This window comes from Lynx canadensis, chromosome C1 (assembly GCF_007474595.2).
Source record: "Lynx canadensis isolate LIC74 chromosome C1, mLynCan4.pri.v2, whole genome shotgun sequence".
Lineage (NCBI taxonomy): Eukaryota > Metazoa > Chordata > Mammalia > Carnivora > Felidae > Lynx > Lynx canadensis.
In genome coordinates this window covers 110,102,118-110,115,851 of record NC_044310.1, presented here as the reverse complement: position 1 = coordinate 110,115,851, position 13,734 = coordinate 110,102,118, and the positions used below count along the sequence as shown (strand labels likewise).

The 13,734-nt window shown below is 39.3% G+C and overlaps 1 protein-coding gene across 2 annotated transcripts in view; it reads left to right on the top strand.

The window, feature by feature from the left end:
- UGGT1 (UDP-glucose glycoprotein glucosyltransferase 1) overlaps positions 1 to 13,734 on the top strand; it is a 112,698-nt gene that overhangs the window by 77,362 nt on the left and 21,602 nt on the right. For both annotated transcript variants that reach the window (XM_030324169.1, XM_030324168.1), the window contains 9 exons: positions 1,098 to 1,200; positions 2,569 to 2,648; positions 3,944 to 4,133; positions 7,869 to 8,027; positions 8,432 to 8,517; positions 10,272 to 10,356; positions 11,436 to 11,524; positions 12,132 to 12,236; positions 13,472 to 13,556. In XM_030324169.1, coding sequence (XP_030180029.1) covers positions 1,098 to 1,200; positions 2,569 to 2,648; positions 3,944 to 4,133; positions 7,869 to 8,027; positions 8,432 to 8,517; positions 10,272 to 10,356; positions 11,436 to 11,524; positions 12,132 to 12,236; positions 13,472 to 13,556 — 982 coding nt within the window. The remainder of the gene's footprint in view (positions 1 to 1,097; positions 1,201 to 2,568; positions 2,649 to 3,943; positions 4,134 to 7,868; positions 8,028 to 8,431; positions 8,518 to 10,271; positions 10,357 to 11,435; positions 11,525 to 12,131; positions 12,237 to 13,471; positions 13,557 to 13,734) is intronic.

Here is a 13,734-nt window from a genome sequence, read left to right as displayed (position 1 = left end):
ATAGAATCGGAAACAGGCTCCAGGCTCTGAGCCATCAGCCCAGAGCCTGACGCGGGGCTCGAACTCCCGGACCGCGAGATTGTGACCTGGCTGAAGTCGGACGCTTAACCGACTGCGCCACCCAGGCGCCCCAGATGTTTGTTTATTTTTGAGAGAGATACAGAGTCCAGTGAGGCAGGGGCAGAGAGAGGGAGACACAGAATCTGAAGCAGGCTCCAGGCTCTGAGCTGTCAGTACAGAGCCTGATACGGGGCTTGAACCCACTAACCGTGAGATCATTACCTGAGCTAAAGTCAGATGCTCAACTGACTGAGCCACCCAGACACCCCATCCAGAAAAATATTTGTGTCCTGTGGCTCAGTAATCTCATGTCTAGGACTTTGTTCACTCCAACGAAATTTCCAGTGTGGAAAAAAAGTATATCTACGAAGTTACAGGCTGCAAGCCATCTAAATGTCCAGCAATAAGAAATAGCTTGGGTAAATATGGCAGATTCACAGGGTAAATAGATTTTTTCCTATTCAGGATATTTGATGTGTAACAGTATGGAAAAATCATGATAAGGTGGTAGGGGAAGGAAGGAAATTGTTATAAAATTGCTACTATCTTTATACAGGCATTTGAGAAGGTCTACAGAGAAAAATGCCACAGAATGGTTGGGTTGGGGTGGCAAGATTTTATGCTTCTTTCTTTTTTCTCTCACAAGTTTTCTGTAATGTTCTTTGTATTTAAAAAATCCGTTATTTCTTCTCTCCTCATACCCTTCTCGTCAAGAAAAAAAAATTGGCATGTTTGTAATTGTCAAAAACAAACATCAGCTTTTAGCAGTTTTCGGTTAAATACAATTTCAAGCTGGTTTTCCTCTATTAACACATATCTTTTGGTTCATTTTGAGTGAATTTGAATCTTCAGGTTTTGCAAACTTTGAGGTAGATGTAATAACAGAGTTAACCACCATGTAGCCTTATTGTTTTAGATCTAAAGTGTTTTTGGAAATGCTGAGAGGGCTGATAGCTTATGTTGGCCTTAAAAAAACAAAGTTAACTTTGTTTCCTGTTTTCCATGAGATTCACGTTTTGTCTTTTTGATCTCTGTAGTGCAATTAAAATGAGGCCGAAAGAAGGGGAGACGTACTTTGACGTCGTGGCTGTCATTGACCCTGTCACCAGAGAAGCACAGAGACTTGCCCCGTTGCTCTTGGTAGGCATGGCTTCTGAGGCTGTTCTCATCTCTATCTGAAGTGGTCACAGGTCCTGTGACTCTCTGAGAGTCTTATTGTTCCCGTAGTTATCTTCACAGGGCATTGGAAAATGCCACAGGGCGTCATGGCAGAGCAAGTGTCTTCATACAAATTGGTAGTGGCTCTGGAAACATCCTTCTAACCTTAGGATGTTGGTACAAGTTTGGTTGGTTTCCTCATGTACTAAAAAAAAAAAAAGTCCTATTTACAGCAAGATTTTTTTTTTTTTCTTTAATGTTTATTTATTTTTGAGACAGAGAAAGAGCACAAGTAGGGAATGGGCAGAGACAGAGAGGGAGACAGAGAATTCACAGCAGGCTCCAGGCTCTGAGCTGTCAGCACAGAGCCCGACATGGGGCTTGAACTCACGAACTGTGAGATTATGACCTGAGCCAAAGTTGGACGCTTAACCAGCTGAGCCACACAGGCGTCCCAGAGCAAGATGTCTTTTAATTAACTTTATTTATGCCATGTTTTGATTTATAAGGAATAAGAGGTAAAAAGATAAATGAATGTTGCTTTATCATTTTCCTTTTTTAAAACTAGCAATTTAAAAATTGTAGCATGTCTTGTACATTTGTGTAAGATACTACAGTTTTAAGAAAATTTAGGAGCTCTGCCAAAAATACAGTTGCTTCAACATTTTTTTTTGAGTTGTATTTCTTTTTTAAGGTAAAGTTTTATTGATGTGTAATCAGCTAACCTTTTTGTGGGCGTGTGTATATATATGCATTTTTCTCACTGTAGTATGTAAACTGCACTGATGAACCTTTAAAATTTTCCTTGTGTAGGGGTGCCTGGGTGGCTCAGTTGGTTAAGCACCTGACTTCAGTTCAGGTCATGATCTCACAGTTCATGGGTTCGAGCCCTGCATCGGGCTCTGTACTGACAGCTCAGAGCCTGGAGCCTGCTTCAGATTCTGTGTCTCCCTCTCTCTGTGTCCCTTCCCTGTTCATGTTTTATCTCTCTCTCTCAAAAATAAATACACATTAGAAAAATTTAAAAATTTTCCTTCTGTAGACAGCTCTCCATTATCCATCAGTTGCCTCAACACATGGGGAACAGTAATTTGCAGTAGCCCACTTGCTATGTTTTTGCCAAATGAAATGTATGTGTGATTTAGATTGTGCCCCAGAGTTGTGATTTCCAGAAATTTCTCCATTGCAGACTATTATTCTCTTTCTGTCTTTCTTGAGATATTAAGAGGTGTTCTCTCAACTCAGTGTCAGAGTGATAAATTTCTGAAGAGAAAATGTAAATATTTTGTCTCAAATATCATTTAGTTTCACTATAAGAAAATGTGTTTTGTCTCTTGTTTGCACTTTTAGGTTTTAACCCAGCTGATCAACATGAATCTAAGAGTGTTTATGAACTGCCAGTCAAAACTTTCTGACATGCCTTTAAAAAGGTAAAACAAAGCTCTTTAAGAAATCAGTTGAAAACGTGGTACTAAATCTGAAAGCTGGTATTGCGTGTTAAGGATCAAATGGGCTTATAGCTGGACTTCATGTTTGAAAAGATCATTTACTGAATGTTTAGGTTTGCTAAATTTCTGCTTTAATCAGAAGTTCTGAGAACTTAGCGTGGGCATGGAAGCATTTAGGTGGCGTTAACCCAAGCTACCGTGTGTGCCTGCCTGCCTTTCCTTCTTTCCTTCCTGCCTTTCCTTCCTGCCTTTCCTTCCTTCCTTCCTTCCTTCCTTCCTTCCTTCCTTCCTTCCTTCCTTCCTTCCTTCCTTCCGCCTGCCTGCCTGCCTTTCCTTCTTTTCTGCCTGCCTGCCTGCCTTGCCTTGCCTTGCCTTACCTGCCTGCCTGCCTTCCTCTTTCCTGCCTGCCTGCCTGCCTTCCTTCCTTCCTTCCTTCCTTCCTTCTTCCCTGCCTCCATCCCTCTCTCAGAATTATGTCATTGTTTAATTTTAAACATTTGGATCAATGTAGCTATTAAATTTACCTAGTTAAAAAAATGTGCTGTGGTGCAAGAAGAAACTTGCCTGTCTTTTTTTATCTTAAAAGTGGAGCAGAATTATTTCAAGTTGTAGTATATTTGTCAGAGGAAACTTGGTGAGGTCCATTTGCATGTGTCTTGAGAAGGAGGGCAGGCTTAGCTGTGTGTTGTCTAAACCTTGGAATGGTCATTTATGAAAAAAATTATATAAAAAGCAGTTAATAGTAATAGGGTAGCATCTTCTGGGTCTGTGGGAAATTCCTTATATGCACATGTGCTGTGTTTTATAAATTAGATTCTAAGTGAATTCAGATATTGTTTCAAAGTCACTCAATGGCTCTCAGCTTCCACTGTTGTCCTTGAACAGGAGAGATGTTTAAACTATTGTGCATAGTGTTTCCAGGGCCCACCTGAGAACCCAGTCACCATTTAGGACTTTGTGTTTAAGAGAAAAATAAGTGTTTTTCTCATTGAAGGGAAACATGTGCTTAGGAAATCTTGTGCCTCTAACAGCAGCCACCCTTAGCAGTCCCAGAAAGAATGACCTTTCCTCTCATTTCTGTCCCTCATGCCCTTATCTTGCTTCTGCAACAGCCACAGGAGGCATAATTAGGTCAAGAGATGGTTTTGGAAACACTTTTCCCAGTGTGGGGGGCTACCTTTCCAAATATAGTTTGTTTTGATTTGTGTGGATGCCTGGGAACCTAAGGACTGTGGGTATATTAAAAAGGCTCAATTTTTTTTTCTTTCCAATTTCAGCTTTTACCGTTATGTCTTAGAACCAGAGATTTCTTTCACTCCAGACAATAGCTTTGCTAAGGGTCCAATAGCAAAATTTTTGGATATGCCACAGTCTCCTCTGTTCACCCTGAATTTGAACACACCTGAGAGTTGGATGGTGGAGTCTGTCAGAACACCATATGATCTTGATAATATTTATTTAGAAGAGGTAAGAATATCATTGCTTCTATGTATATAATCATGTGTACAACCTTTTTTTAAGAAGTGGTGGTAGTTTCTGACTGAACAGACTGGATCTCAGTCAGGCAGGACTCTGAGATGTCCGTGTTCATGTGTGATTGTATTTTTAACAGCTTCATTGAGATTTTTTCACATATCATAAAATTTACCCTTTTAAAGTATATATAGTTCAGTAGTTTTAGAATATTCACAAATTTTGCAGTCATCACCACTAGATAGAAACTCCATACCCATTAGCAGTCACTTCCCATGCCCCCTGACCCCTGGCCACCACTAATCTACATTCTATCTGTATGGATTTGCCTGTTCTGACTTTTCATCTAAAGAGAATCGTACATTTTTGTGACTGGCTTCTTTCACTTTAAATTATTATTTTCAGGATTCATCAATGTTGTGGCATGTATTAGTATTTAATTCTTTTTTATTGCCAGGTAATACTGTATGGACATATCATGTTCTATTTATCCATTCATTGATAGACATTTGGGTTGTTTCCACTTTTTGGCTATTATAAATAGTGCCGCTGAGAACATTCATGTCCCAAGTTTTTGTAGATGTGCTTTTATTTCTCTTAGAGTTGGTGGATCATATGGTAATTCTATGTGTAATTGTTTGAGGGATTGCCAGACTGTTTTCCAAGGGTGACTGCACCATTTTCCATTCCTGCCCATGATGTTGAACATTTTTTCATGTGTATATTGGCTATTTGTATATCATCTTTGGGGAGAAATGTCTGTTTAAATCCTTTGCCTATTTTAAAAAATTTGCTTACCATTTTGTGGAGGGAGTCATAAGAGTTCTTTGTATATTCTGGAAACAAGTCCCTTATCAAATATATGGTTGGTAAATAATCTCTTTCATTTTCTTAGCTATTTCACTTTCTGGAAAATGTCCTCTGAAGCACAAATATTTCTAATCTCAATGAAATCTAAATGACCTTTTCTTTTGTTGCTTGTGCTTTTGGTAGTATACCTAAGAAACCAACGTTTAACCCCAGGTCACAAAGATTTACTCCTGTGTTTTCTTATAAGACTTTCAAAGTTTTAAACTCTTACATTGAGGTCTTTTATTCATTTGGAGTTAATTTTTGTATATGATGTGAAGTACGGTTATAGCTTTATTCTTTGTGTGTGAATATCCATTTGTCACAGCACCATTTGTTGAAAAGACTGTTCTGTCTCCACTGAATAGTCTTGGTACCTTAGCCAGATATCTGTTAGCCCTAAATATGAATTCAATTCTGGACTCTCAGGTCTATTTCCTTGATTTGTGTGCCTGTTCTTAGGCCACACTTGTCTTATTGTAGCTTTGTTGTGAGTTTTGAAATTGGTTAGTGAGTTTTCCAATTTTATTCCTCATTTTCAAAATAGTTTTGACTGTTTTGGGTTCTTTGCATTTTGGAATCAGCTTGTTAATATCTGTAGAAAAGGCTGTTGGGATTTTGATAGAGAGTGCATTAAATTCCTAGATCAATTTGAAGAATATTACCATTTTAACATTAAGTTTTCTGATCCATGAACATGGGATGTCTTTCCATTTATTTAGGTCTTTAATTTCTTTTAACAGTGTTTTGTAGTTCTTATTATACAAGCCTATAAAAGATCATGTCATCTGCAAATAGAGGTAGTTTTATTTTTTTCTTTCCAAACAAGATGTCTTTTAAATTTTCTTGCCTAATTGGGAAATATTTAAGTTACCAGTTCAGTCTCTTTTTGTGGATTTGTTTAGATTTTCTATCTTAAGTCAGTTTTGTGTCTCAGGAATTTATCCCTTTTATCTAGGTTACAGCTTGTTGGCTTACAGTTGGTTATAGCATTTTCTTACAGTGAGTTGGCTCTTCCTCTCTTTTTTTGTGGTCAGTCTCACTAAAAGTTTGTCGGTTTGTTGATATTTTTGAAGAACCAGCTTTTGGCTTTGGTGATTTTTCTGTTTTTCTGTTCTTTTTTTCACTCATTTTCATATAACTTAAGGTAAGTGGTCCTTTTCCCCCAGTCCATTTTCAAAGACCAAGAGCTCACAAGAGTTGTTTGCTGATGTCTCTTCATAGCCCTCACTCTCTGTACCTAGTTCAGAGTGTATTAACGAAGGAATCAAAACATATGGTCTTTACTTACAAGGAGCTTACAGCATCTCAGGGCCTCCTTCCTTTCTAAGACATCTGTCTCTGTATCTACCCTAAATATATTCTACAATTGAAGCCTGTTTGCTCATTCTGTCTTCTGCAGACTTGGGAGAACAGGAACTTGAAGGTAGTTATTAGAGAAATTCTCAGCCCTCTTATCATTAGAGTGAAGAAGAATCCCTCAGGTGCTAAGTTAGGGGTGAGTGTTGTGTACACACTTGCCTTATTCCCTGCCTCAAACTTGTCTACCATATTTATAACAAACAGGAAGTGGAGTTGTTGCCCTTGAAGAATGAACTTTTGCTGAGGAGATTATAAAATGGCCACAAAAAGCACTAAAGAGCAGTGCAAGTAGGCACAGAACAGATGCAGAGTAGCTCTCTTCTATGTCCTTAGAATTTTTGCTGTTCTTTCCTAGACTTTCTCTGGTTTCTCTGTATCCACTAAAAACACAGAGCCTAGGACTTGGTGCTTTCGTGGAGGTGTACTCCTTAGCTTTCCTTATTAAACTTTTAGAATTTAGTGTAGCAGTAATATTAAGCTCCAAATAGTGTGTTATTAGCATTAGATAGGATGACAGAGCCAAGTCTGAACCAGCTTGGGATAAAAAAAATCCTTTCATCAGCCAAAGCCAGGCTGTCCCAAGACCTTGCAATTATATGTTATATTCTGCAAGGAATCAGTAATAATTTAGGCAGTTGGTGTGGAACATGAATTTTATGCCATTATGGAGCCCTCAAATACATTTGGATATTGTGATTTAGAACAGCAATATTTTGGGGCACCAGAGTGGCTCAGTTGGTTAAGTGTCCAACTTCGGCTCAGGTCATGATCTTGCAGTTCGAGCCTGGCATTGGGCTCTGTGCTGACAGCTCAGAGCCTGGAGCCTGCTTTGGATTCTGTGTCTCCCTCTCTCGCTGCCCCTCCCCTGCTTGTGCTTGCTCTCTCTCTCTCCCTCTCAAAAAAATATTTTTTAAAAAATTAAAAAAAAAATAGCAGTCTTTTCAGCTATATCCTAAAGGCCAAGATAAATTTACATTTTTTCTCTGCGGTTTCTCACTGTTTCTCATTATTTTTTCATTTTCTCATGGAAGTTAGTCCTGGTAGTATTCTTTTCTGTTTTCTTTATTATTTAGCTTTTAGATCTGTTCATTCTTTTGGCAGGTTTTTTTTTTTTTTTTTAACATGCTTTTTCCAATACTACCTTCCTAGATGGCAGTCTTATCCTCTCATCTGTACAAAAACCTCCTTATTGTGTTTTTTTTCCTCTTTCCAGCCCATCTGAGTTTTGAACATTGTAAACAGTTGTTGACCACCAGCACAGTCAAGATACAGAGCATTTCCATCGCCCCAGAAAGTTCTCTTGTGCCCCTTTGCAGGCAGTCCCCTCCCTTTCCTGCCACTATAGTTTTGCCTGTCCATGAATTTCTTAGAAATATGACCATAGAGTATGCAGCCCTTTATGTCTGGCTTTTGTTCACTTTGCACAGTGCATTTGAAATCCATGTTGTTGCATGTGTCAATAGTTTGTTTCTTTTTATTGCTAAGTAGTTTTCAAGTGATTTAATTCTGCTATTGCAGGTGGATAGTATAGTGGCCGCTGAGTATGAACTGGAGTACCTCTTACTAGAAGGTCACTGCTATGACATTACCACAGGCCAGCCCCCACGAGGACTGCAGTTTACATTAGGAACTTCGGCCAACCCAGTCATTGTGGATACCATTGTTATGGCCAATCTGGTAAATAATCATCAGTACATCACATGGTGGTATTGAGTCATGCTAATTTGGGCAGTATGATTTATGATGGAGCAGTTTGCATTCTGAACATAAGTGGGATTAAAGTTCATAATTGACAGTTTGGTCAATATAAAAATCATAAGTTTACTTAAATTTATACATTGGAATTATATGTCAGCCTAAAAAAAATGCTAACATATTCTGAATGTTCTGCTCTAATCAAATTGGCCCCTGCAAATGCATAGCTTGTGAGCTGACAGCATTTTTCTTGGCTTTGGAGCTTTGTAGCTTCTTCATACATGACACATAAAATATAAGTGACTGATACTTCAGAAAAGGAAGTAACTGTTCCTCAGAAATAGCATTTTGATGAGAACTAAAATTTGTCTTTCTTCTTACCCTAGGGCTACTTTCAGTTAAAGGCCAACCCAGGAGCTTGGATTCTCAGATTAAGGAAGGGTCGTTCTGAAGATATTTATAGAATATACAGGTAAGATTAAGTGACGGAGGTGCTTTTTTTTTTTTCCAGAACATTTTGCAGAGAATCAGCTTCAATTGAGTTCTACACTGGCAGTTAGCCAGGGAATAAGAATTTGATTTATGTGTGATGAAACAATGTTTTTCTGGGAAATTGAGTATAGAAGAATTGGCAGGGTATGATTAGTTAATAAGTGGTATAAACAGTAATAAGTATAGTTAAGTTTCACTCTTTAGTCTTTCCATTGTGCTAGCGGTATCTCCGAATCAGATCATTCTGTCACTGCGATGAAAACCATATGTAGATGAGAAATTGAGTCCTTTCGAAAAAAGAGAAAAGAAATGACGAACAGTTAAACTTTTTTACCTAGACAGTGTATTTCTCCACGCTGGGTGAGTCGCAGATGCACAGCATGTGTAAGGTGTGACTGTGAAATCTGGGTGCCAGCGCTGGCTTTCCTGGTCTGTGGTAGTAAGGAAGTACTTCCAGAGCATTTCCTCAGTAGCCAGGGTTCTGCCTTTAGGTTTGCTATAAATGGCTATTAGTTTAAAAAAAATTATATAGCCTTTTAAAAAGTGTAATCTGAATTTTGCTAAATACAATTTAAATTAGTTTTAAGCTCTGTGAAGAGACTTTGTGTCAATTTTTTAGAGAGGGATTTCCATTAGACTGTACTTAAAACACCCTCTTGTTGTGTCATCTTAGTTCTAGAAGATCTTACCCGACATTTGTGAAAGCAGTGTGGATTCTTGAAGCTATTATAATAACGTATTCGTTTTAAATACCATTCCTCTAAGTAATGTTTTCTCCACATATGGTTTTGCAGAATTTAATCCTGTCATAAGTTTACTTGTTCTTCTGAACCTTGTCCCTTCTGCCTTCTGTGTGCCCTTTCCCTAGCCATTCTTTCCCCTTCTCTTGGAGTGTGGAGACCTCCTCTCTTCCTCCTGTCTAGACCTCCCTTCCTCTTGGATATTCCTAGTCTCTGGAGTGTTTCATGCTCCCCCATGAGAATCTTACCTTTCCTGAGAACTCTGCTCTCTGTGGGATGACAGTGAATGCAGTGAATTTATATTTTATCGTGGCTTTCTGCACTTAACATCTTGAAAATTGGTACTTGGAAATTCTAGGCATTACAGTTGACTGGGGATATTTTATTTTTAATTTAAAGTTTTTCTTCTTCTGCCCCAGATCTGCCTGAAAATAGCTTTTTATAGTTCTTCCTCCAGAGTATGGGCCCCAGACGGAGTTACAGAGCCTAGACTTGGCTGATTGTGTACCTCCAGGCAGAAGGATAGAGTAGACAACTTTACAGAACTCTGAAGTAGAGCCATGCTTTGTCACCTGTCCATGAAAGAGTAGAAGTGATGTGTTTCCAGTGATGGTTCAGTGGCTCATGTCCGTGGGCACTCCTTTATTGCTGGTGGTGAGCATGGCTCAGACTTAGTAAATACAGGTGTTAAGTGCGCCAGCACTGGGAGCCTCTCACTCTCTGAAAGGTAATTTAAAGGGGAGACCCAAGAAGAAAGTCTGGGCTGTGACGGATTGGAATGCTCAATGTTTGAAGGATAGAGATTCTGACAAGTGCTTCTGTGTAGTTTGAAGGGACTTGCTACAGTTTGCGGGAAAATAATTTGTTCTGGAAAACTCCTTTATGATAAAGATGATGGACAAATATGGCATTTTGATATCAGACTCCTTACTGCATTTCAAGAATTGTGATTTATAACATCTGCCTTACTCTTTCCCTTTGTTTTCTCTCGAAGCCATGATGGCACAGATTCTCCTCCCGATGCGGATGAAGTTGTTGTCGTCCTCAACAACTTCAAGAGCAAAATTATTAAAGTGAAGGTGAGCTTGGAAATACTAAGGCAGCAACTTTTATAGTGGGTAAAAGTAGCAGTATTCTGGCATTCAGTAGCTCTCATCTAGAAGTAGATGGATTTAACTGATAATAATGCTATCACTGTGATCATTGTTTTACAGCTTCTATGCGTATCAAATCATCACATTGTATGCCTGAAGTTTACACAATATTGTGTGTCAGTTGTCTCTCAGTAAAGCTGGTGGGGAAGAAAAGAAACTGGTCTAAGGCTTTAATTCACCTTTGGGATTTTACTGTAGGGTTTATAAGAATGCTTCTTTACGTGTGAAACGTCTTTTGTAAATATACATTTGTGGCTTTCTTCAACTGAGAGATTGCACCTTTTGAGTAATCTCAGTGAGCGATACAAGTCTCAGATATTCTGGTGTTTACATAGCCACAATTCACATTATTGCTGACTGTTCTCAGAAAACTGGGAAGAATGACAGTGAAAATTTCAACAACGGTAATTGGTAGCCCTATTTCATTTCTTTTCATGTCTCAGAATTTTAAAGTTCTTAGTGCCTTAAATTCAAGTAAAAGGTATTACAGAATAAACAATCATTACACACAGTAAAATCTAAAGCAGACCACACACAGAAGAGTAGAAAACTGCTCCCTGTGCTGGTGAGAAGATTCAACCCATCTTTATCCTGGTGAATCCTGAAAACAGGCTGTGGCGCGAAGTGACTCTGTCCTGACGGGTAGCTCTCCTGTGGGCTGCACTCTCCCTGGAACAGCTGTCAGCTGGGTGGATGATGCTGCTAGTTTTGCTCAGACTCTGTTTCCTATACAGTTGAATTTGAGGTTCTTTGACCATTTTTCAGACTACAGTTATTACTGAATTACAAGAGGTTTCTGTCTCATCACCTGAGGTGTTAATGTGGTATGTGAAAGATCATTCTGTTGAACTGGTCTAGACTGTAGGTGGGCCGTGCCTGCCTGTGACACAGCTTTCTTTCGCCAGAATATGGGCACCAGATTGAGTTATGGGGCCTAGACTTGGCTGTAGGAAGTAGGGGCTTCGTCCCCTACTGTTCATGGTACCCCTCACGTATGGTTGCAGGTTCAGAAGAAGGCAGACATGGTGAACGAAGACCTGCTGAGTGACGGAACTAATGAAAATGAATCTGGATTTTGGGACTCCTTCAAATGGTAAATTGGCACCATTAAAAAAAAAAAGTAATATATTTTTTTTTTATATATATGAAATTTATTGACAAATTGGTTTCCATACAACACCCAGTGCTCATCCCAAAAGGTAATATTTTTAAGGAAAAGTATAAGCCCCATCCCTCCCTTCTTTTGAGTGTAAGAATCCCATGTGGACCTTTCAGAGTCTGTACTCTGCAGCAAATCTTGCACTTCCACTTAGAGTAGATGGGTGTTTCCCACAATGAACGAAGGAGGTTAATGTCCCCCCACGGTGTAGTTACTTCTTGACTCTTACTGCATGGTGCCTGTCCTTCAGAGAGCTTAGTTTACTTTCCATTGAGTGGATTGCATTCTGTGGAGTAGCCTATGTTCAGTTTGTTTCTGAAGCTACGTGGGGCCTTGCAGGCAGCATCCTTTTCGTTATCCTGTGGTGGCTTGGCTCCCTTGTGCCCTCCCAGGGTGCCATTGATGCTTCACCACCTCCCCTTGCATCACCCTCTAGGGAAGGAATAGGATGGGAAACACGGTCTCTGTAGCTCTCCCCTTAAAGGGCTGTGTGTCTATACTAGCAGTTCAAGTGTTCTTGTTTTTACCTTTATTGTTACAGGGGCTTTACAGGAGGACAGAAGACTGAGGAAGTGAAACAGGATAAAGATGACATAATTAATATTTTCTCCGTGGCATCCGGCCATCTCTATGAAAGATTTCTTCGGTTAGTCATGTTGATTATTTCAGTACATTATGAATGAGTTTGTCACAGTGTTCTTATTTAGAGAGTAAGAGAGTAAATGTTTCATGGCATTCTATCCATTATGCTTCTGTATATGTGAAGCACGCTGAGGACTGTGAGTACAGAATTGTATTTGTTTTGATCTGCCAATCTCATAAAGTCCAGCTGTATCATAAATGTATATGTGTGGCTATTACAAGGCTATAAACCTTTAATACCACTGCGCACACATTATAAATAATGGTGTTTAATTGGCCACCAAGCATTGCTTAACCCAGAAACTAGGAAGTTAGCACAGAGAGTAGAAGTGGAACAGGGCTGTGGACCTGTCGCCTAGAGATTCATAGGGGTGTAGAGCCAGGAGTGATCTTAGTTCTCAAAGAACACCTCTGTTATACAGACAGATTCAGAGGGTGAAGGGACTTGCCTGAGGTCACACAGCCAGAGCCAAGGAGAGGCCACAGCCATGTGCTGGTTGACACAGCGGCTGCTGGGGGAAGGCTTGGCTGGGAATATGCTCCTTTGCTTGAGAGTGACTTTCCTAATGCCAGGTTCATTTTACTTTTAATTTTCCATGACAAATCTAGTATGGCAAATAATTAAACTGTCATTTTACTCAGGTTCAACCTTCTATTTCCAAGAAATAATAACTGACCTAAAATAGTAATGTCAAATGTTAGTAGTAACTCAATTTAATTAAATTCCTTGATTCAGTGTGTTTTTGTCTGTTTTTGTAGTAGGGAAATCCTGATGCTGTAGCCACTTGCCATCCCCTGACCTCTTCCTGCTCTCCTCCCTAGCAGTATCTCCAGGATAGGCTGTGGGGGGCAGTGCAGCCACACACAGCTGCTGCGGCTTTCCAGTTTTCTTTTCATAGTCATGTAGTCTGTTAGCTACAACCTCCGTTATTCGTTTGTAGCATAATTAATACGGCAGTTCATGAAGCAGAGTATTTAAAGATGTAACATGATTAAAACATCTGCCTTTGTCAGTTAGGTATATTTTTATAGGTGAGAAATACCCTTTCTTTTCCATTCAGTGATAATTTTATAATGAGTGCAGTTTTTCATTTTCCATTACTAAGGGTCTCGTTTTTAAAGCCATCAGCTCTGCTGTGAAAAACATTCAGCGGTCTTATGATCAGCTCTGCTCAATTTTGTTGAGATTAAAAAGCATTGGAAAATTAATATTGATTATTATTTGCTTTTGTTTGACAGTATAATGATGCTGTCAGTACTGAAGAATACCAGGACTCCTGTGAAATTCTGGTTCTTGAAGAATTATCTGTCCCCCACATTTAAGGTTTGTTCTCAGGGGAGAGGAAAGGAGACATTAAGGAGATATGATGGTATAATATACTTCTTACTGCTTCTCTGTTATTTGTGTAACTTAAAAATCTTTCCTTGGGTTTCCGTAGCTCAGCTGCATACTTTGTGTTGATTAGTCTTCTAGCCTGGACTATTTAGGGGGAACAGTCATC